At 42.0% G+C, this 22,404-nt stretch overlaps 1 protein-coding gene across 3 annotated transcripts in view; it reads left to right on the top strand.

Moving 5' to 3' along the window:
- The window catches only part of LOC141133487 (NXPE family member 3-like), a 110,858-nt gene extending 89,010 nt beyond the window's left edge, over positions 1-21,848 (top strand). For all 3 annotated transcript variants that reach the window (XM_073622884.1, XM_073622886.1, XM_073622883.1), the window contains exons 4-6: positions 7,404-7,468; positions 10,876-11,091; positions 16,464-21,848. In XM_073622884.1, the coding sequence (XP_073478985.1) occupies positions 7,404-7,468; positions 10,876-11,091; positions 16,464-16,996 (814 nt within the window). In that variant the 3' untranslated portion in view covers positions 16,997-21,848. The remainder of the gene's footprint in view (positions 1-7,403; positions 7,469-10,875; positions 11,092-16,463) is intronic.
- The last annotated feature ends 556 nt before the right edge of the window (positions 21,849-22,404 follow it).

Raw genomic sequence — 22,404 nt, 5'->3', positions numbered from 1 at the left:
ACAGTGACAAAGTATTCATAGCCCTTGTAATTTTCTGCATTTTGTCGTGTTACAACCAAAAACATAAATGTATTTTATTGGGATTTTATGCGATAGACCAACATAAAGTGGAACATAATTGTGAAGTGGAAGGAAAATTATAAATGGTTTCCAAATTTTTTACAAATAAATATGTGAAAAGTGTGGCGGGCATTTGTATTCAGCCCCCCGAGTCAATACTTTGTAGAACCACCTTTCGCAGCAATTACACTGCAAGTATTTTTGGGGATGTCTCTACCAGCTTTGCACATCTAGAGAGTGACATTTTTGCCCATTCTTCTTTGCAAAATAGCTCAAGCTCTGTCAGATTGGATGGAGAGCGTCTGTGAACAGCAATTTTCAAGTCTTGCCACAGATTCTCAATTGGATTTAGGTCTGGTCTTTGACTGGGCCATTCTAATACATGGTGAAAAACAATGTAGTGTCAATCTACACAATTACAGTAGCGCAAAGAACAATAAAAATGATTCAAAAGTGTCCATAATAAAATCAAAAATTGTCCATCATAAATAAATTCAAATATCAACAAAGAATCAATTGTGAAAATAGTGCAACTCTTCATAAAGTGGTGATTGTGTAGATTGACACTACATTGCCCTTTGTTTTATTATTTGCACTTTAAGTAGCAGCACGTATATTTATATTTATATTCAATTCAATAGCGCAGTGCTTATATGAGAATTCATTCTAACACATGAATATGCTATGATTCTAAACCATTCCATTTGATCTAAACCTTCCAACAGGTCATTGTCCTGTTGGAAGGTGAACCTCCACCCCAGTCTCAAGCCTTTTGCAGACTCTAGCAGGTTTTCTTCTAAGATTGCCCTGTATTTGGCTCCATCCATCTTCCCATCAACTCTGACCAGCTTCCTTGTCCCTGCTGAAGAAAAGCATCCTCACAACATGATGCTGCCACAACCATGTTTCACAGTGGGAATGGTGTGTTCAGGGTGATGTGCAGTGTTAGTTTTCTGCCACACATAGTGTTTTGGTTTTAGCCCAAAAAGTTAAATTTTGGTCTCATCTGACCAGAGCACCTTCTTCCACATGTTTGCTGTGTCCTCCACATGGCTTCATGCAAACTGCAAATGGGACTTCTTATGGCTTTTTTCAACAATGGCTTTCTCCTTACCACTCTTCCATAAAGGTCAGATTTGTGGAGTGTACAACTAATAGTTGTCCTGTGGACAGATTCTCCCACCTGAGCTGTGGATCTCTTCAGCTCCTCCAGAGTTACCATGGACCTCTTGGCTGCTTCTCTGATTAATGTTCTCCTTGCTGACCTGTCAGTTTAGGTGGATGGCCATGTCTTGGTAGGTTTGCAGTTATGCCATACTCTTTCCATTTTCAGGTGATGGATTGAACAGTGCTCTGTGAGATAGTAAAAGCTTGGGATATTATTTTATAACCTAACCCTGCTTTAAACTTCTCCACAACTTTATCCCTGACCTGTCTGGTGTGTTCCTTGGCCTTCCTGGTGCTGTTTGTTCACTAAGGTTCTCTAACAAACCTCTGAGGGCTTCACAGAACAGCTGCGTTTATACTGAGATTAAATTACATACAGGTGGACTCTATTTACTAAGGTGACTTCTGAAGGCAATTGGTTCCACTAGATTTTAGTTAGGGGTATCAGAGTAAAGGGGGCTGAATACAAATGCACGCCATACTTTTCACATATTTATTTGTAAAAAAATTTGAAAACCATTTATCATTTTCCTTCCACTTCACAATTATGTGCCACTTTGTGTTGGTCTATCACATAAAATCCCAATAAAATACTTTTTGACCGTAGCTCTCTTTGATTGTCCTGGAGCATATGTCACTGGCCCCAGTCTGTCGCCCCCCTCCATTATGTGAGTGCAATTGTTGTTTTTATATTTATACTTCTGGACCGCCCACCACACATATACCGTGGCAGGGTGGCCCAGCTGCACGAAACAACGTACCTGTATTTTGTTCGCTTCTTCAGGGTCTGGGGTGCGCGCCACCGGCGACCCACTCCCGCTGTGATTGGACAAGGCAGATCACCGATCTTGTCTGTCTGACAAACAACAACAAAAAATGATTAGTTAAACCCACAAGTGCTTTTTTTTACCACTACTATTTCTTTATATTGGCTTTTAAAATTTACAAATGCAGCAAATTAGAAATTGGATGAAAGGTTTAGCGCTGGAAAACACTTTTTGAATGATAAAAAGTGCATTTTATATACAACTATATAGATCAGACCGAAATGAGGGACAAATGAGGGGGGGAGAGGGAGAGAGGGACTTTGTTCCAAATCAGGGACAGTCCCTTTAAATCAGGGACAGTTGGGAGCTGTGCATCACCCTCCATGTAAAGGAGATAGAGAGGAAAGCATGTTTAAAGTCAAGGCTGGGCGACAACCATGAGTCCCTCCAGAAATACAGTGGAAAAGTGAGCGTAGCCACCCAGGAATAGGAAGTGTGTTATTTGCCTGATAAAAGAAAATAAATGCACCCACCAAGAACTGGTTACGTGCAATATATTACATATTTGTTTTTGGGTTTAGATACACTTACACCTAAAGGGACCATATACATATAAATGGTCTGTTATGGTGTGTTAATGCACTTTGTGATAACCCACATATTTGAATGGCCTGATAAACATCTCAATGAACCAATTAATGGATATGCAGCACTTTTTCTGATGCAGTGTAGGTAAATACATGGTATGTGCATTGTGCATTAGCAACTATAGTACTGTGCGTTGGAGTTCCATTGACAATGAATGACACCCCAACGCACCACACATGGAGGTAACACGCATCAATAAAAAGCATATAGTCACTTATGCAAGGTTCACAACTCAGTCTTTCCTGTGGCTCGTGTTTTGCGTGGGCGCAGCACCCACGCGCATCTGCAAAATAGCAGTGTGTTTTGGCTGACGGTGCTTGTGGGTGCCGGAACACGTGCAATTTACACACCTTCCTGCACCCACCTACTGTAAACCTACTGTAGCATCAAACTCCAGCCAAAAGTTTTTTTTAAAGACTTATGCCGTGCACACATTGTCAGATTTTCCGATGGGAAATGTTGAATGTGAGCTTGTTGTCGGCAAGTCCGACCGTGTGTATGCTCCATCGAACATTTGCCATCGGACTTTCCGCCAACAAATGTTGGCTAGCAGGTTCTCAGATTTTTCGCCAACAAAACTTTGTTGTCGGAAAATCCGATCGTGTGTACACAAGTCCGCGCACAAAAGTCCACGCGTGCTCAGAAGCAGAAGCAGTCAGTCTTGTAAACTAGCATTTGTAATGGAGAATTAACATTCGTGGCACGGCATATTATGAAAGCTCCTAATGCAGCGCACAATTCTCTTCTTCTTTAATGAAGCTGTTTTGCTGGTGATCCTGATGGAGTTATTGCAAACAAATTTTCAAAGGCTTTTTTTTTCAAGTGATATCAAGAATAATAATAATAATAATAGCGCAAAATAAAAAATGCAAAAAGAAAAGCGCGAATCAACACTCACCAACATTCTACTAACACAAAATTAGCAGAAGGAGCCTAAAGGGTGGCGCTAAAGAGCTGAAAAACCACGTACTACGTCTAGTACATCACTACATTCATAATTGCTGGCTAACATTTGTGTGACCGTGTGTATGCAAGACAAGTTGGAGCCAACAACCTTAGAACAAAAATCCACAGTTTTGATGTTTGAAAGTCCGACCATGTGTACACGGCATTAGAGTAATTTTTGTTTTGCAGTCTGTGATTCCGTGGGGAAATTTTAACCCACTTCCTGTCTCTGTCAGAGCAGAACAACAAATGAGATGATGTATTGGATTTTGGGTCTGAAGTGGTGGGCATGGGATTTAAACTCAGGGTCTTTGGCTTAGGACTGGTCCAGGTCTATCAAGCTATCCCCCTGGAACATATAATTACAGCAGAATATAATAGAATCCAAATGCTTATGTGTTTTAGACAATCCTAGTCCTTAGAGGAAATTTAAAGAGTACCTGTTCTCAGGGTCGACCCTACCATGGGTCCCACTGGGTCCATTGGACCCAGACAGCACTTTGAGAGGGGAAGCAAATCGATGCCCAAGATTTTTTTTCCAGCAGTTTTGTGTATCATTCAGGGGCGGACTGGACTTGGAGGCAGGGTAACTGCCCCCCGGGCTGCTCAGCTGCCCTGTTAAAAGGCCGCCCTGCTACCCTCAACATGCTTACTCATAGTTGCCGGGCGCAAGGGTGCTTGCACACAGTCAAACACCGGCTGTTAAACACCCAAGCACACATGAAGAGCTCAGGTGTGTGTGCTGGTGGGGTACCCACAGGAAACAGAGAGCAATGAAAGATCCCTTCCCCACCAGCTCCCCCAACAGCCGATGTTCGGACACAGCTTGTGAGGCTTGCATTTCTATTGGGTGGAACTGGAGAAGGGGGTGCAGCCTGCCTCGCGGCTGGCCTGCCTTTTTATGCTCTGGTGCATACGCGAGGCTAGGTGCTAAAGAATGTGGGAGCACTGGGAGAGAGCAACAGAGAGGTAATATAAGTTAGGTCTGTGTGACAGGACACAAAGGGTGTTCCTCATTTTTTCTAGTAGTGGCTGCTGATCTGCTGGATGGCCAAAAGGTGCATAACCTGTCATACTCAAAAATCACTATACAGCCATAGCTTGCCATTGTACTACCCTAGGCTGCCCCTATAATGCACTAGCCTGTCTATATACTACCCTAGCCTGCCCCTATACTGCCCTAGCCTCTCCATATGCTACCCTAGCCTGTCTATATACCACTCTAGCCTGTCTATATACTAACCTAGCCTGTCCATATACTACCTTAGCCTGCCCCTATACTACCCTAGCCTGTCCATATGCTAACTTATCCTGTCTATATACCACCCTAGCCTGTCTATCTACTACCCTAGCCTGTCTATCTACTACCCTAGCCTGTCCATATACTACCCTAGCCTGCCCATATACTACCCTAACCTGTCTATATACTACCTTAGCCTACCCTTATACTACCCTAGCCTGTCTATATACTACCCTAGCCTGTCCCTTGGAATTGAACATAATGGTATGTCATATAATTTTGCATATAGACAAGGTGTTGTTGCATGTAAACCTGACTTCCTAATAAATTACATTTTAGTTGTAATTATCATGATATAAAATAATAGATGTGAGGGCTTTTTGGTGGGCGTAATTTTTGGGGAGGGGGGCAGCATTTCATTCTTGGACCCAAGCAGCACAATGTCTTGGGCCAGCCTTGCCTGTTCTCAACTAAAATAAGTAAACGGACCATTTGAATTAAATGCAGTGACTGAGAGATGCACGCACATATTTGGGGACCTTTTTGGAGCTCTCCAAGTGCCCTATCACGTGAAAAGTGATTTAGTCCCCAAAACTAGCGCCGATTTTTATTTGAGTACAGGTGTGCTGATCTCCGGGCAAACAGCTAAATATATAGATGACATTACCTGTCAATGGTTCTGTCTATTCGCTCTTACACCCCCCCTCTTACAAGCAAAACTGAGTGTGAGACACCACTTATAAATTATATCTAAAGTCAAAACTTTTTATTTTTTTTCATTTTGGATAGAGTAGAGGGGTTGAAACCACTGTCAGTCCCTTCACTTCCTGTCTTGTAGACTCAACAGGAAGTAAGAGAATACTAGACAGTTTCATGAAAACAAGTGTCCCCATTGGAATATTTCCCATTTCATGCCTCCTGTTCTTTTGGCAACTCAAAAAGTTTTGAATTTACCTTCATAGAAGGTGAATCTCCCTTCTGCTCAGCTTCGGATTCAGCCTGAAGTTGAATTAAGTCCACATTTTGCCTGTTCAGCAAACAAAAGAACCGAATGGTGTGTTCACCCACCTACCAAGCAGAACCTCCATCTCCAGCAGGCAGTGAAACATTAGCAGCGGTATTAATACCACTGCTAAAGGCGACATCTTCCATCTCAGGTTGGTTGTTAAGAACCTCTTAAGGGCTTGGTATGTATTTGGGTGAAGGGGGTTCCCATGTTGTTCACTCTCCCCCAGCTGTCAGGGAAATGTAATTTATTGGTGATTTAAATGGTATTTTTAAATTTGTAACTATCAGTTTTGATGTGGTAGGTTGTATACATGGTACAGGTGTGTTATTTCCCAGCCAGGGTCAGGAAATCCTCAAGCAGGTATTTTTAAAAACGTTTTTTTACATCAGAACATGTCCCCCCAGGACAGTGCCCAGCCCAGTGCCATTTGTTTGACAATCCCTTGCCTATTAGCTTTGAAAATGGGCAGAACCGATTTAAAAAAATTGGACTCCCATTGACTTTAATTTGGTTTGAATTAATGTGCAGTATGTCAGCATAGTTCCACGAAGCTCCCGCAAACTGGATCTGGATCATCCCTACTCCCTAATGGTAACACAGATAGCAAAAGAAACCTGACAACCATTCTAAAGAAAATAATGGTGGTAATTTTCAGCCTTGACCTTGAGAGTGAAACAGCATCAGCAGCAGACTAATGAGGACACCTCTCTGCTTGATCTGCTTTCTACCCCAATCAGCATGTCCATTGTCAACACATTGGCATTCAGGACATCTGATTAGCCTGCATGTGCATTAGTCCTGCACCCTGCCTCTCCCAGTCTGAGTGTTGTTTTGTATAGGGCAGGCTGATATCAAGTTATTTAATTATGTATTAACTAGTTGCGGACCGCCCGCCGTCATTGTACATTGCTACTTTGACGTAGAATACCGGGGTATACCAGATAGCTGCCATAACCCCGGCATATTCTTAAACGGTAGATGATCCTCTTTCTGATAAAAGTGGTATATGAGAGGGTTTACAACCACTTTAAGCTGGGTATCCACATTCAGTTTTTGTTCGTTCAACCCGAACAAGCAAAAAAAAAAAAAAAACCTGACAGATCCCTGCATCAAAACATGTAGATGCAGGATCTTTCCTGTTGTGCTATTGTATTCTGACAGGGGAAACCTGCTTGGTTGCAAGCGCTGATCAAATGCTGTTTTCCAACAAGACCATTCAAAGGAAGTCATTCATTAGACCGGCTTCAGTTGAACAGACAGCGATACACAACTACCAAAAGTCAGCTGGTTTCTGCTGAACCGGCCAACTTTCTGTTTACTGGGCTTTTGACTATTTCCTTTTGGCCATGGCTAATATTCAGTGCAATTTAGACATACACACTTTCTCCTTTCTAAGTTGTCTTTTTCTCAACTCTAAGCACTTGTAATAAATAAATAAATAAAAGATAAACTTCAATTTTGGGGGGTATGCAATGCAAACTTTCTCAGGGTACAGGGTTATTTTTACTATAGTTCTTATTTTAACATGCTAATTCCATCAGTTTAATTCATTATCGCCCTCCAACAGCTCTGTGACTGACCAGGTTGTCCTGGGGTCCATCCCTCCAATCAGTGTGACATCAGGTACACTAGGTAAGATTTTAATGCACTTACATAAAGCGATGTATAACTATTTTCTTTAACTTGTAGTTTGTGTATCATTTTAGTAACCCTTATTTTCCCCTTTCATTATATTTGTTTTAAATCTGAACTCCAGGCAGATAGAAAAGGCACAGCCCAACGCAGCTCTGTATGCGTTAATACATTATTACATTACAAATACAAGTACAATACAAATGCCTTTCAAATTTGTTGCAGTGCAAGGAGCATGCTGATAGAGGAGAGAGCTGCCTGACAGAGCATTGAGTCCATCGGTCTGCTGCTCAGTGGCGGCCTGTCCATTAGGGGCGCAGGGACGCTGCCCCCCTAATATATGCGTCCGGCCCCTAAATTTACATGCGGGGGGCTCACAGATTCCAATGGGGTCTTTTTTGTTTTGAGAAGCACAAGATTAAAGCCAGAGGCTCTAATAGGTTTCCAAAAAGGATGGGCTCAGGGTGCAGAGCACTGCCCCCGAGCCCACCCAGTTGTGTGACAATAACAAATTAATATTCGCTATTGTCTTCCTGATTCTCCTTTTGGGCAATCAGGAAGTGGGTCCTGAGACCCGTCACCCGATTGGCCGAGAGGAGAAGCAATCCTATTGGAAGCGGAGGAGGAGGAGGTAGAAGAAGCAGGGGAAGCCTCTGTGAAGCACCAGAAGGAGGGGACGCTGGCTGGAGGAAGCGCTGCCTGCGACCTAGATGGGGTAAGTGCGACTGACCGAGGGGTGGAAGCGGACAGATTGTTTGCCGCCCCCCCCAAAAAAATTTACCACCAGCGGCCACTGCTGCTGCTGCTCCTTTTACTGTCCAATTTCAGGGTGAGGGTGGAGGGGATGTGACAGTAATGAAGTCTAACAATGCCAAACCAAGTACGGAGAATGTGGGAGTGGTACTGAACGGGCTAACTGCTTCATTTCTTTAAAATGTACAGGTCGATAACAAAAATGGTCTAAATCTCATGTCTGTGTTAGGCATTCATGAGAGGTAACACATTACAGTCCAGTTTAAAACACATTTATGAAAAACAGATCATTTAGATAGAAAACAGAAATAGAGTTTTGGGAACCTGTTCCCCACCCAGGGTTCGCCAGGGGCAAAGGAGCAAGTGGACTATCTCGGTACAGTGTAGGAAAAGTACAAATAGAACATTTAGACAGTCGTAAAAAATTACCAAAGTGTATTATTACAAAGTACATGGTAGAAATGAAAACAAGGGTGACTTGGTCATATATAGTATTATATGTGACCAAGTCACCCTTGTTTTAGTTTCTGTCATGTAATTTGTAATAATACATTTTCGTAATTTTTTACGACTGTCTAAATGTTCTATTTGTACTTTTCCTACACTGTACCGAGATAGTCCACTTGCTCCTTTGCCCCTGGCGAACCCTTGGGGACTAGGTTCCCAAAACTCTATTTCACTTAATTTTGGATGATGGTACCATTTATTGTTTTCATTATGGTTTTTATCCTTAGAGACCATTCATTTTCTTCTAGATAGAAAACAGATGGATCCCAAAGCCTCTGCCAGAGTGAAGGCCAAAGGCCAAAAATGACTATCGTAAACCAGTAGTAAAACAGTGCAGAAGCAAATACACATCTGTAAGTCCAGTTTTTAACCTACAATTGAACTTTGAAAGCCAAACTCTATAATTCCAGCTGTGATGGAGTTACAGTCATGAATCATAGTTACACTAACGTATAACAAAATACCAATTTTTTAAAAAAATTTGCCCTCTGCAGGTTTATACCATAATGTGCTACTATGCACTGCATTCCAACACATTATGACAGGCTTACCTTTTAAATGGAGTCCTGCAGCGCTGAGCTGTCACTGCTCCCTGGGCTTTCATCTTCTCCTGGTCTGCCTTCTGGGTCCACACTCTCTGGCCATTTCAATGGCTGGGCCATGATGATGTCATTCTGGTGGATGCGCACAGGAGTCACCATCATGGCACAGTGCTAAGTAGGCCGTGAATGCAGAGAATACTGCACATACACCAGTAGCGTCTAGGCTAGAGCCAATTAGAATATTTACTAAACAGCACAAATTTAGGTCATTTTCCAAGGAAGCTACAGGTGAGACTTATTATAACCTTACTTGTAGGGCAGACTTTAAAATTTGAATTTAATACCAGTTTATTAAGTGTATTTGGAAGGGGTTGTGTGACCATTGTGAGGTCATTATCATCTATCGTACAGGCAGTAAATTTGAGTTTCCTTGTCATACTCCTGCATGACATGCAGTGCCTCATACTTCTGTACTTAATGCAGTCTCATACCTCTGTATGGCATGCAATGCTTCAAAAAAAGAAAATGTTTGGGCTAGAGAGCCAGATATGATATGATGTGAGCTAGACAGGGAATATAATTTATCAGTGAATCAACTGACATAGATTTGCATTCTAGGAAGGAGCAGTAAAGCATAACCATTACTTTAATGGCATCCCTGTCTTAGTCCATAGGGTTTAATATTGAGTTGGCCCACCCTTTGCCGCTATAACAGCTTTAACTCTTCTGGAAAGGCTGTCCACAAGGTTTAGGAGCGTGTCTATGGGAATGTTTGATCATTCTTCCAGAAGAGCATTTGTCAGGTCAGGCACCTGACAAACTCTAATTCATTCCAAAGCTTTTTGTGAACTGGTCCAAATGATTTGGTGGAGGAGGGATTATGGTGAGGGGTTGTTTTTCAGGGGTTGGGCTTGGCCCCTTGGTTCCAGTGAAGGGAACTCTTAAGGCATCAGCAAAGTAACACATTTTGGACAATTTCATGCTCCCAACTTTGTGGGAACAGTTTGGGGATGGCCCCTTCCTGTTCCAACATGACTGCGCACCAGTGCACAAAGCAAAGTCCATAAAGACATGGATGAGCGAGTTTGGGGTGGAGGAACTTGACTGGCCTGCACAGAGCCCTGACCTCAACCCGATAGAACACCTTTGGGATGAATTAGAGCGAGACTGCGAGCCAGGCCTTCTCGTCCAACATCAGTGCTTGACTCCACAAATGTGCTTCTGGAAGAATGATCAAACATTCCCAAAGACAAACGCCTAAACCTTGTGGACAGCCTTCCCAGAAGAGTTGAAGCTGTTATAGCTGCAAAGGGTGGGCCAACTCAAAATTGAACCCTACGGACGAAAACTGGGATGCCAATAAAGTTCATGTGTGTCTAAAGGCAGGCGTCCCGATACTTTTGGTATTATAGTGTATCCTGGAATTGGGCTTTAAATCAGTAGCTTCCCCTGCTCCCTTTCCCCGGCAGAAACTCAGCAGCTAAACTTCCTTCACCAAACACGAAATGGCTTGTTCAATTTTACATGGTCTATAAAATGTTCATGTTCTGTTTTAGAGCATCTTTTCACTGTTTTCAAGGCTCAATCGGTCATGCTGTCTTGCAGATCTTACGTCCGATCTCCCAGTCTGTATGCCTGGCCAGGAACCTCCACAGCCATCTGGGTTCTACTATAATGATGTTTGGACATCCCTGACATGTTCGGCAAGACATTTTCCTCGACCATCTGACGCATTAGCCTGCCTTAGAGGGAAAGACATCCACATGTTGGGAGACTCTACACTACGCCAGTGGTTTGAATACCTGGAGACGTTTATTCCAAGTAAGAACTTTTTCTCTAGTGAGGAACACAATTGCCTTTTCCCAAAAGAAAGTTTTTTCATATATTTAAAAGACACGGGTGTATTCTTTATTTATGGGTTGTGGATGGGGCCATGCAAATCATGACTTTTTGCCCTTGTCAGCTAAAGCACATATACAGCATACAACGTATAGCTTTGATTGTTGCTTCATTAGTGCAAGTTGTGAATAGTGTGCCTTCTACTGGGGAGGGATTGGGGAATAAAACCATTTAAAGTGAACTTTTAATTTGTCCACTCAAACTAACAGGTTAAATAGCACTTGCCCCTCTGCTTATACTTACCTTACTACTACTTCTTTGTTGCCTGATCTTCCATCAGGACAAAGAGATATTAGGGAACATACTGTATGACTCCTCTTCTTTCCTCAATGCAGATCTGAATGGCTGTCCTTATGTACTATGCCTTGAAAAAGTATTCCTACCCCTTGACATTTTCCACATTTTGTCATGTTACAACCAAAAAACGTAAAAGTATTTTTTGGGGATTTTATGTGATAGACCAACACAAAGTGGCACATAATTGTGAAGTGGAAGGAAAATGATAAATGGTTTTCAAACTTTTTTACAAATAAATATCTGAAAAGTGTGGCGTGCATTTGTATTCAGCCCCCTTTACTCTGATACCCCTAACTAAAATCTAGTGGAACCAATTGCCTTCAGAAGTCACCTAATTAGTGAATAGAGTCCACCTGTATGTAATTTAATCTCAGTATAAATACAGCTGTTCCGTGAAGCCCTCAGAGGTTTGTTAGAGAACCTTAATGAACAAATAGCATCATGAAGGCCAAGGAACATACCAGACAGGTCAGGGATACAGTTGTGGAGAAGTTTAAAGCACAGCTAGGTTTAAAAAAATATCCCAAGTAGGGATGAGCTTCGAGTCGAACTTAAAAATTAATAAAAAGAGAGGTTCCCTCTCTCGGGGCCCTGGGCTACTCGGGGACCACGAATAAGACAAAACATGGGGAAGAAAAAGAAAAAACCCAAAAGGATATGGACTAAATCCAGGAAAAAAAAGAAAAATCACCAAACCCTACCAGAGGGCTGGTGTACCTACAAGGGGGTTAAGTGGTTGGACACAGGGAATGTCTCACAGCAGAGACCCGGAACAAACAAAGTATATATGCCCTATCCTCCGCATAAATTTTTGCTATATACACTGGAGTTAAGGAAAAAAAAAAAAAACTCAGTCTAAGTGGTCCGGACAACATGGGCCATGTGGACAACCCATCAAAAGAGAGAACTTTTTTTTTTTTTCTTTTTCCCTTCCAAAAACATAATATTTTTTTTCATATAATTTTTTCCTTTTTTTTCCCCCGAACCTACGTATACATATGCACATATCTACATAAACATTCCCACATACCTGTGCCTGCACTCGCACAAGTATATTCACAGCCACACACACATGTATATGTATATTTACACAAACATGTACATACAAGCACATTCATTCACCTACCCCAAATTTCTCATTAGGGGGGCCCTAATCTCATTGTTATGCTGCATAACCTATAGCATCCAACAAGGTATCCACCGCATAACTCATCAACACCCCCCCCCTCTGTGTCACCCCGACCACTGAGAGGACCAATACGGTAAGTGACACCAACTGTACAGTTCACATATCGCAGAGCAGACCATCATTTCAATCATGAATCAGATAACACCCATAAACACCCATATAACTGATTCCTGTGGGGGTCTAGATGGATTTCCACAACCTTGATCCAAATTTGGTATAAACCATACCACACAGTGTGGCATGTCTCACGGTGCATTATCGTCACAAGCGCTCCGCACTACAACACAATTCGGACACATGCGACTAATGCAACCATTGCCCACCACATACGACAACATATAGGTTTTGATTTACTAAAACTGGAGAGTGCAAAATCTGGGGCAGCTCTGCATAGAAACTAATCGGCTTCCAGTTTTTTTTTTTGTCAAAGCTTAATTTAACAAGCTGATGTTAGAAGCTGATTGGCTCCCATGCACAGCTGCACCAGATTTTGCACTCCAGTTTTAGTAAATCAACCTTAATATGTACCTTCATGTGCGCTACAAGTTCCCCAAAGCCTTTTCTATAAGGTGCTCTGGGCTGTGGTCGCAACAATGATGTCATAAAGTACAATGCAGGGACAATAGCCCTCCATTGTATATGAGGACAGCTAGGGACCTGCAACAAGCCGGAGCAGAGGAGAGCACCAGAGCCTTTGTGGGAGTTAGGTTTAAGGTAAGAAATCCTCATCCCCGACAGTAAACAAGCATTTAACCCTTGCAGTGCGGTGAAAGGGGCCACTGCAAGGGCATTTTTTTCTAATTAATGGAGTTGGGCCTTAAACAGTCTCAGTCACCCTGTTCTTTTAGAGTCACAATAAGGTATATCAAACAAAAAATATAAAGTAAGCGCTTATTAACCACTTGCCGAGCAGCCGCCCCAGTTTTACTGCGGCAGAATAGCACGGCTGGGCGAAACAACATTATGTTACGTCACTTCGCCCTGTGGCCAGTAGGGGCGCCCCCGGAGCCGATGCGAGTGCCCGGCGGTCACGATCACTGACGGGCTCTCGCGATCGCTGGTTACACACCGAGAACCGGGATCTTTGTGTGTAAACACACAGTTTCCGGTTCTCTGAGGGAAGAAGAGACTGATCGTCTGTTCATACAGAGTATGAACAGCGATCTGTCATCTCCCCTACACAGTCTCCTCCCCCCTTCAGTTAGAACACACACTAGGGAACACAATTAACCCCTTGATCGCCCCCTAGTGTTAACCCCTTTCCTGCCAGTGACATTTTTACAGTAATCAGTGCATTTTTATAGCCAATATTGTATAAATGCCAATGGTCCCAAAAATGTGTCAAAAGTGTCTGATATGTCCGCTATAATGTCGGAGTCCCGATAAAAATCATAGATCACCGCCATTACTAGTAAAAAAAAAAAAATAATAATAAAAATGCCATAAAACTATCCCCTATTTTGTAGACGCTATAACTTTTGTGCAAACCAATAAATATACGCTTATTGCGATTTTTTTTTTTTTTAACCAAAAATATGTAGAAGAATACATATCTGCCTGAACTGAGGAAAAAAAATGTTTTTTTATATATTTTTGGGGGATATTTATTATAGCAAAAAGTTAAAAAAATTGTGTTTTTTTTCAAAATTGTCGCACTTTTTTGTTTATAGCGCAAAAATTTAAAAACGTAGAGGTGATCAAATACCACCAAAAGAAAGCTCTATTTGTGGAAAAAAAAAGGACGTCAATTTTGTTTGGGTGCAACGCTGCACGACCGCACAATTGTCAGTTAAAGCGACGCAGTGCCGAATTGCAAAAAGTGCTCTGGTCAGGAAGGGGGTAAAAACTTCCGGAGCTGAAGCGGTTAAATTATATACATCCTAAAATTAACATGTGCTAGGTAATAAAGATTACACCCACTGTAATAATCACTATTGGGCAATACCAAAAACAACAAAAAAGTCGCACAAAAAATTCCACAAAAAGGCTGTGAAAAATAGCTCTTTCGTTATACCAGTTTTATATCAGTGAAAACTTAGTGCATATACATTCAAAATTATGTCATAATCACTATTGTGCAATGCCAAAAACAAAAAAATGCACAAAAAAAATCGCACAAAAACAAAAAAACGCACAAAAATTCCACAAAGATGCTGTGAAAAAAATCCAAAATATTAATACCAGTGTCCTATCAGTGATAGCTTAGTGCGTATACATATCAGAGATGAAAAGTGCTGTAAAAATATGTGGGTTGAAGTCCTTATTCAACTGTGACCATTTCCAAATCCTTTCACTTTAATTAAATGATTCCAATCCACCGTGCATCTTTATATGATTCCAAGAAAAGACGTGCTCCACCACCAATAATGCAAATGTGAGCTGGAAAGGAGAAAACTTGGAACCCCATGCTGGGAGATTGCAATAGTATTATTACGCACGCTTCGTGGTCCAGTGGGCCGTAATGGTGGTGGAGCACGTCTTTTCTTGGAATCGGTTATCACTGATAGAGCACTGGTATTAACGGAAACATTGTTTTTCACAGGATTTTTATGGAATTTTTTGTGCAACTTTTTTTGCGCTTTTTTTTTTTTGCATTTTTTTTTGTTGCTTTGGGTATTGCACAATAGTGATTATTACAGTGGGTGTAATCTTTATTACCTAGTACATGTTAATTTTAGGATGAATATAGTTTAATTAGTGGCTACTTTATATTTTTTCGTTTGATTTATTAGTGTGATTCACACTTAAAGGGGCAGCTGTCCCATGCATTTACATAGGGTTGTCGCTTTTTATATTTTGAAATAACAATAAGGTATATGTAAACCCTAAAAATGTACTTCTTTTTTTTCTCCCTATGGTCTGTTAAATATATCATTTAAAGCATTTTGTTATATCTGTTTGATAATGCAAAAAAAAAAAAAAATCTTTTTATCCTGGCAAAAATCCAGTGAGCTTCTGATTTCCTATTAGAGCAAACAATGCTGAGCTGAAATCTTAAACAATATTATTTGCCCCTAAACTAATAGTCTCTCATTTTGATGCACTGAACGTTTCCCTACTATGGTATGCAGATGAAGAGAGGGAGGTTGTTCTGTGATCCTAACACAGTTGCTGCCCTAGAGTGACAATGCTGCTCTTTCATAGATACAGAACAGTTATGCCCCCTACACACAGTCGGACTTTGTTCGGACATTCCGACAACAAAATCCTAGGATTTTTTCCGACGAATGTTGTCTCAAACTTGTCTTGCATACACACGGTCACACAAAGTTTTCGGAAAATCTGATCGTTCTGAACGCGGTGACGTAAAACACGTACGTCGGGACTATAAACGGGGCAGTGGCCAATAGCTTTCATCTCTTTATTTATTCTGAGCATGCGTGGCACTTTGTCCGTCAGATTTGTGTACACACGATCGGAATTTCCGACAACGGATTTTGTTGTCGGAAAATTTTATATCCTGCTCTTCAAAGTTTGTATAAGCAGGTCAGGGGGTGGGTTTTATAGAGACTCAGTCACTCCGTAGTATTTTTTATATGACTTTCACATTGTTACAAGCTAGCGCTTTCATATTTTTAAAATTGTTTTAAAAATAGAGATTTTAAATCATCCACTCTAAACATAGAAACATAGCTGAAGATAGCAGGAAAAAAAGCAAGTGGCCCATTGAGTCTTTTCTAATTTTTTTTATATATTTTTTTGTTGCTGTTTTTTTTTTTAGAATAATCATTGAAAGGATACCATTTTTACTGCCTAACTCTAGAATGTTAAGTAATTATAGTATATGCTTTTTTCTTTTTTTACTAAGGTCTCAAGAGGATAGATCTACATGTCAGCTATCAGTCAGGACCTTTGTTAGCTGTGGATCCTAATGCGGGTCTTGTTGTACGATGGAGAGGCCATGGGTTGCCCTTGAGGACTACCAAAACAATGATCTCTGACTTACACTACGAGGTGGCCCATTTGGCTGGGATTGGTGGAGGACCTCAGACCGTTGTGGTATTGACTCTTTGGGCCCATTTCACCACCTTCCCTGTGAGTGTCTATTTGGATAGGTTGGAGAGAGTCCGTCAAGCCATCGCGTCTTTGCTTTTTCGTAGCCCCAAGACCAAAGTGATTATCAAATCGGCAAACACGGGATATAAGTCAATATATGGCAGCGACTGGTTGTCTCTTCAACTAGACATCTTGCTGAGGGAGGCCTTCAAAGGCATGGCAGTCACTATCATAGATGCCTGGGACATGACGTCGTGTCACTACCTTCCCGATAACATTCACCCAGGTCCACCAGTCATCAGGAATGAGGTGGACCTTTTGTTGTCTTATATATGTCCAACATAATGGACCTAAATTATTGACAATTGTGCAAAATATGTAAACTCAAGGGAAGAAACCATAAGACATAATTTGCTACTGCTTGGGATTTGGTCAACATCCAACTCATGATGGCCTCCACAGCTTGAAACTGGCTGAGCCAGGAATTTAAACAGAAAAGACAGGGGTCTGTGAAAAGACATAAAAAAAAAAGGGTTAATTAAGGATTAATAGCAAACATCAACAATGGTCAAAGAATTCACACACTGTAAGGTTAAAGTCCAGTAGATACAAATATCAGAAGTGTAATGCTTTCGATAGAGATTATAACACAATAAAGAAATACAGGTCCAAAAAGATTCCACCAGAATATAGCCAGAACACCTCAGATGTGCCCAGAAAACATGATGTCAGTATGAAGATGTGATGTCAAAACAGCTACTTCCACTATCAGCAAGCACATGAAGCCTCTTACCAACAGGTGTGGACCCCCATGTGACTGAGTGGTCAAATAACGGTTATGTTGTAAATCACCACATCCATCTACCTCGATCCACAATATACTGGACTCACTGGACACTCTGAGCACCCTCACAAGCTGGGAAAATACTCCACTCCACCTGTAATAGTTGATCATTTCCCATAGACATATAAATCATAAAAGGGAAAAGAGTTGCCTCATGGTATAGTATAAAAAGAAATCACATTTATTTAAAACAGTATGCACTCACATAGAACAAGATAAAACAGGCATATCACAGTGTTTCCAAACATCACCAACAAGATGGCCACAGTTTACAGGGTGATGATGTCATATGTCCTTAGCTCATGCCTACGCATTTCATCACACAATGATGTCATCAGGGGTATAGACATAAAGGCTCTTGTTTGACAGTTTAAACATGTTCTAGATTCAGTTATGTAATGGTCAAGCTTCAAAAAGTCCTTTACATGGGTCTCACCAGACAGTGCAGCTCACAGTGGCAGGATTTCAGCAACAGAGGCACTGCTTTCCACTGAGAAAGCAGTAGACAGGACTACTTGTGGCCAGCTACTGATTGATACAATAGGTAGGCAAAAGCCTCTTAGAAATGATGTTCATCATTTAAAGGGTCTGTTCAGCTTCACCAAAATACTGCCTCTGCAGATAAGGAACATATGTAGATAAAAACAGGTACTGCACGTAGGTCTGTGAGTACCTGTGTATTGTCTTGTTGTGTACCTGTGTATTGTATTGAGTATTAGTGCCAGGAAGCTAGCTGTTAGGTAATTTGGACAGGTTAAAATCCCCAAATCCTCACTAAATTTAATAGGTACGATGCCCGGCGGGTGTGGAGAGGCGACTCTTTGTACATCTTGCCGCATGTATGCGTTCCTTGATCATCCGATCGAGGGCGAATACTACTGTGCAAAATGTAAGCACATTGTTTCCCTGGAAGCCCAGGTTTTGAATCTGGGGAAGCAACTGTCAGCACTGAGAAATCCCTCCATACTAAAGGTGAGCCAGGAACGTACACGGCAGGTGCCGGCAGGGGCCAGCACAGAGGCGGGTGGAGACAAAGAGGTGCAGGCACTAGCAAAGAGTAGATGGATGACAGTCAGGAGGGGTAGAGGGGGAAGTGCCAGAGAGGCCGATCCAGGACTGGAGCATCCCAATAAGTACGCTCCATTGAGTGACATTGGTGAAACCAGTCAGGGACCAGCACTGCTGGAGATGAGAGACTCTCCTAGCTGCCAGGGGAAGAACTCCTCCAGTGAGAGTGGGGGGGCAGCAAAGGGAAAGAAAAGACAGATTCTGGTGGTAGAGGACTCAATTCTTAGAAGGACAGAGAGGGCAATCTGTAACCAAGACCTGAAGCGCCGAACAGTATGTTGTCTACCGGGCGCTCGGGTTCGGCACATCACGGATCTTGTGGACAGATTACTGGGAGGGGCTGGGGAAGACCCGGCTGTCATGGTGCACGTTGACAAAGTCAGAGGCAGATGGAGTGTCCTAAAGAACGATTTTAGGGACTTAGGTGCTAAATTGAGGAAAAGGACCTCCAAGGTAGTGTTCTCAGGAATACTACCGGTACATCGAGCCACACCAGAAAGGCAGAGGGAGATTAGGGAAGTAAACAAGTGGCTGAAGAGCTGGTGTAGTAAGGAGGGGTTTGGGTTCCTGGAGGACTGGGCCGACTTCTCAGTCGGTAACCGGTACTATAGAAGGGACGGACTGCACCTAAATGAGGAGGATGCAGATCTGCTGGGAATGAAGATGGCCAAAAAGTTAGAGGGGTTTTTAAACTAGGCGATGGGGGGAGGGTCCAGAGACAGTGATAGCCAGCGCGGAAGATATTCCAGAGGGTAGTATTGGGGGCATTAGTGGTAGGTTAACCAAAGCACAAAAACACAAAGTGAGTATAGTAGCAAGTCCTAGTTGCAATCTTGAAACACCCAATACGAGGACAATATGCGACCGGTCTAAACTATGTGGCATGTTCACCAATGCCAGGAGCATGGCGGACAAGATGGGTGAACTAGAGATACTGTTGTACAAGGAGGATTTGGATTTTGTGGGAATTTCAGAGACCTGGTTCAACAGCTCTCATGATTGGCTGGCAAACATTCAAGGGTATACCCTATACCGCAAGGATAGAGAGGGTAAAAAAGGGGGAGGGGTATGCCTATATATCAAGAATAATGTACAAGTGAATGTGAGAGATGACATCACTGAGGGAGCTAGGGAGGAGGTGGAATCCTTATGGGTAGAGCTCCAAAGGGATGAAGCTAAGGGGAAAATAATACTGGGAGTATGCTACAGGCCCCCTAACCTGAGGGAGTAAGTGGAGACGGATCTTCTATCACAAATTGGATTAGCAGCAAGGATGGGAAGTGTTATCATAATGGGGGATTTTAATTATCCAGACATAGACTGGGCGGAGGGAACCGCGCATTCATTTAAGGCTCGCCAGTTCCTTAATGTCTTGCAGGACAATTTTATGGGTCAGATGGTAGACGCACCAACTAGAAATAAAACATTACTGGATCTACTGATTACCAACAATACAGACCTGATCACAGATGTGGAAATACGGGGCAATTTAGGTAACAGCGATCACAGGTCAATTTGTTTCAGTATAAATCACACAAATAGGAAACATGAAGGGAACACAAAGACACTGAATTTCAAAAGAGCCAACTTCCCTAAACTACAAACCTTGCTGAAAGGCATAAATTGGGATAAAATATTAGGAACAAAGAATACGGAGGAGAGATGGGTTTGCTTTAAGAGCATATTAAATAAGGGCATTAGCCAATGTATCCCATTGGGTAATAAATTTAAAAGAGCAAACAAAAATCCTGGATGGCTTAACTCCAATGTAAAAATGCATATAAAAGCAAAGGAGAAGGCCTTCAAAAAATACAAGGTTGAGGGATCATCCTCAGCATTCAGACTTTATAAAGAATGCAATAAGAAATGTAAGGGTGCAATTAGGACGGCTAAGATAGAACATGAAAGACACATAGCGGAGGAGAGCAAAAAAAATCCCAAGAAATTCTTTAAGTATGTAAACAGTAAAAAAGGGAGGACAGACCATATTGGCCCCATAAAGGATGAGGAAGGACATCTGGTTACAAAGGATGGGGAGATGGCAAAGGTATTGAATTTATTCTTCTCCTCAGTATTCACGAGTGAATCGGGGGCTTCAGTAACCAAAACTGCAGTGTTTATCCTCATGACACAACACAGGAAGCACCTACATGGTTAACAGAGGACGGAATTAAAATTAGACTTGAGAAACTTAACATTAATAAATCACCGGGACCAGATGGCTTGCATCCGAGGGTACTTAGGGAACTCAGTCAGATGATTGCCAGACCGTTGTTCCTAATTTTTACAGACAGTCTATTGACTGGAATGGTACCAGCTGATTGGAGAAAAGCCAATGTAACATCAATATTTATTTATTTCAGGTACTTATATAGCACCGTCAATTTACGCAGTGCTTTACATATTCATTGTACATTCACATCAGTCCCTACCCTCAAGGAGCTTACAATCTAAGGTCCCTAACTCACATTCATACATACTAGGGACAATTTAGACAGGATCCAATTAACCTATCAGCATGTCTTTGGAGTGTGGGAGGAAACCGGAGGAAACCCACACAGGCACAGGGAGAACATGCAAACTCCAGGCAGGTAGTGTCATGGTTGGGATTCGAACCAGCGACCCTTCTTACTGCTAGGTGAGAGTGCTACCCACTAGACCACTGTGCTGCCCCCAATAGTATGTAAACTCTTGGAGGGGATGATAAGGGACTATATACAAGATTTTAGCTATAAGAATGATATCATTATCAGTAATCAGCATGGATTCATGAAGAATCGTTGTTGCCAAACCAATCTATTAACCTTCTATGAGGAGGTGAGTTGCCATCTAGATAAAGGAAGGCCCGTAGACGTGGTGTATCTGGATTTTGCAAAAGCATTTGACACAGTTCCCCATAAACGTTTACTGTACAAAATAAGGTGCGTTGGCATGGACCATAGGGTGAGTACATGTATTGAAAACTGGCTACAAGGGCGTGTTCAGAGGGTGGTGATAAATGGGGAGTACTCAGAATGGTCAGGGGTGGGTAGTGGGGTTCCCCAGGGTTCTGTGCTGGGACCAATCCTATTTAATTTGTTCATAAACGACCTGGAGGATGGGATAAACAGTTCAATCTCTGTATTTGCAGATGATACTAAGCTAAGCAGGGCAATAACTTCTCTGCATGATGTGGAAATCTTGCAAAAAGACCTGAACAAATTAATGGGGTGGGCGACTACATGGCAAATGAGGTTCAATGTAGAAAAATGTAAAATAATGCATTTGGGTGGTAAAAATATGAATGCAATCTATACACTGGGGGGAGAATCTCTGGGGGAATCTAGGATGGAAAAGGACCTGGGGGTCCTAGTAGATGATAGGCTCAGCAATGGCATGCAATGCCAAGCTGCTGCTAATAAAGCAAACAGAATATTGGCATGCATTAAAAAGGGGATCAACTCCAGAGATAAAACGATAATTCTCCCGCTCTACAAGACTTTGGTCCGGCCGCACCTGGAGTATGCTGTCCAGTTCTGGGCACCAGTCCTCAGGAGGGATGTACTGGAAATGGAGCGAGTACAAAGAAGGGCAACAAAGCTAATAAAGGGTCTGGAGGATCTTAGTTATGAGGAAAGGTTGCGAGCTCTGAACTTATTCTCTCTGGAGAAGAGACGCTTGAGAGGGGATATGATTTCAATTTACAAATACTGTACTGGTGACCTCACAATAGGGATAAAACTTTTTCGCAGAAGAGAGTTTAATAAGACTCGTGGCCACTCATTACAATTAGAAGAAAAGAGGTTTAACCTTAAACTACGTAGAGGGTTCTTTACTGTAAGAGCGGCAAGGATGTGGAATT

This window comes from Aquarana catesbeiana, linkage group LG03 (assembly GCF_042186555.1).
Source record: "Aquarana catesbeiana isolate 2022-GZ linkage group LG03, ASM4218655v1, whole genome shotgun sequence".
Taxonomy (NCBI): Eukaryota; Metazoa; Chordata; class Amphibia; order Anura; family Ranidae; genus Aquarana; species Aquarana catesbeiana.
The sequence above is the reverse complement of the archived record's forward strand: the minus strand, read 5'-3'. Positions and strand labels throughout refer to the sequence as shown.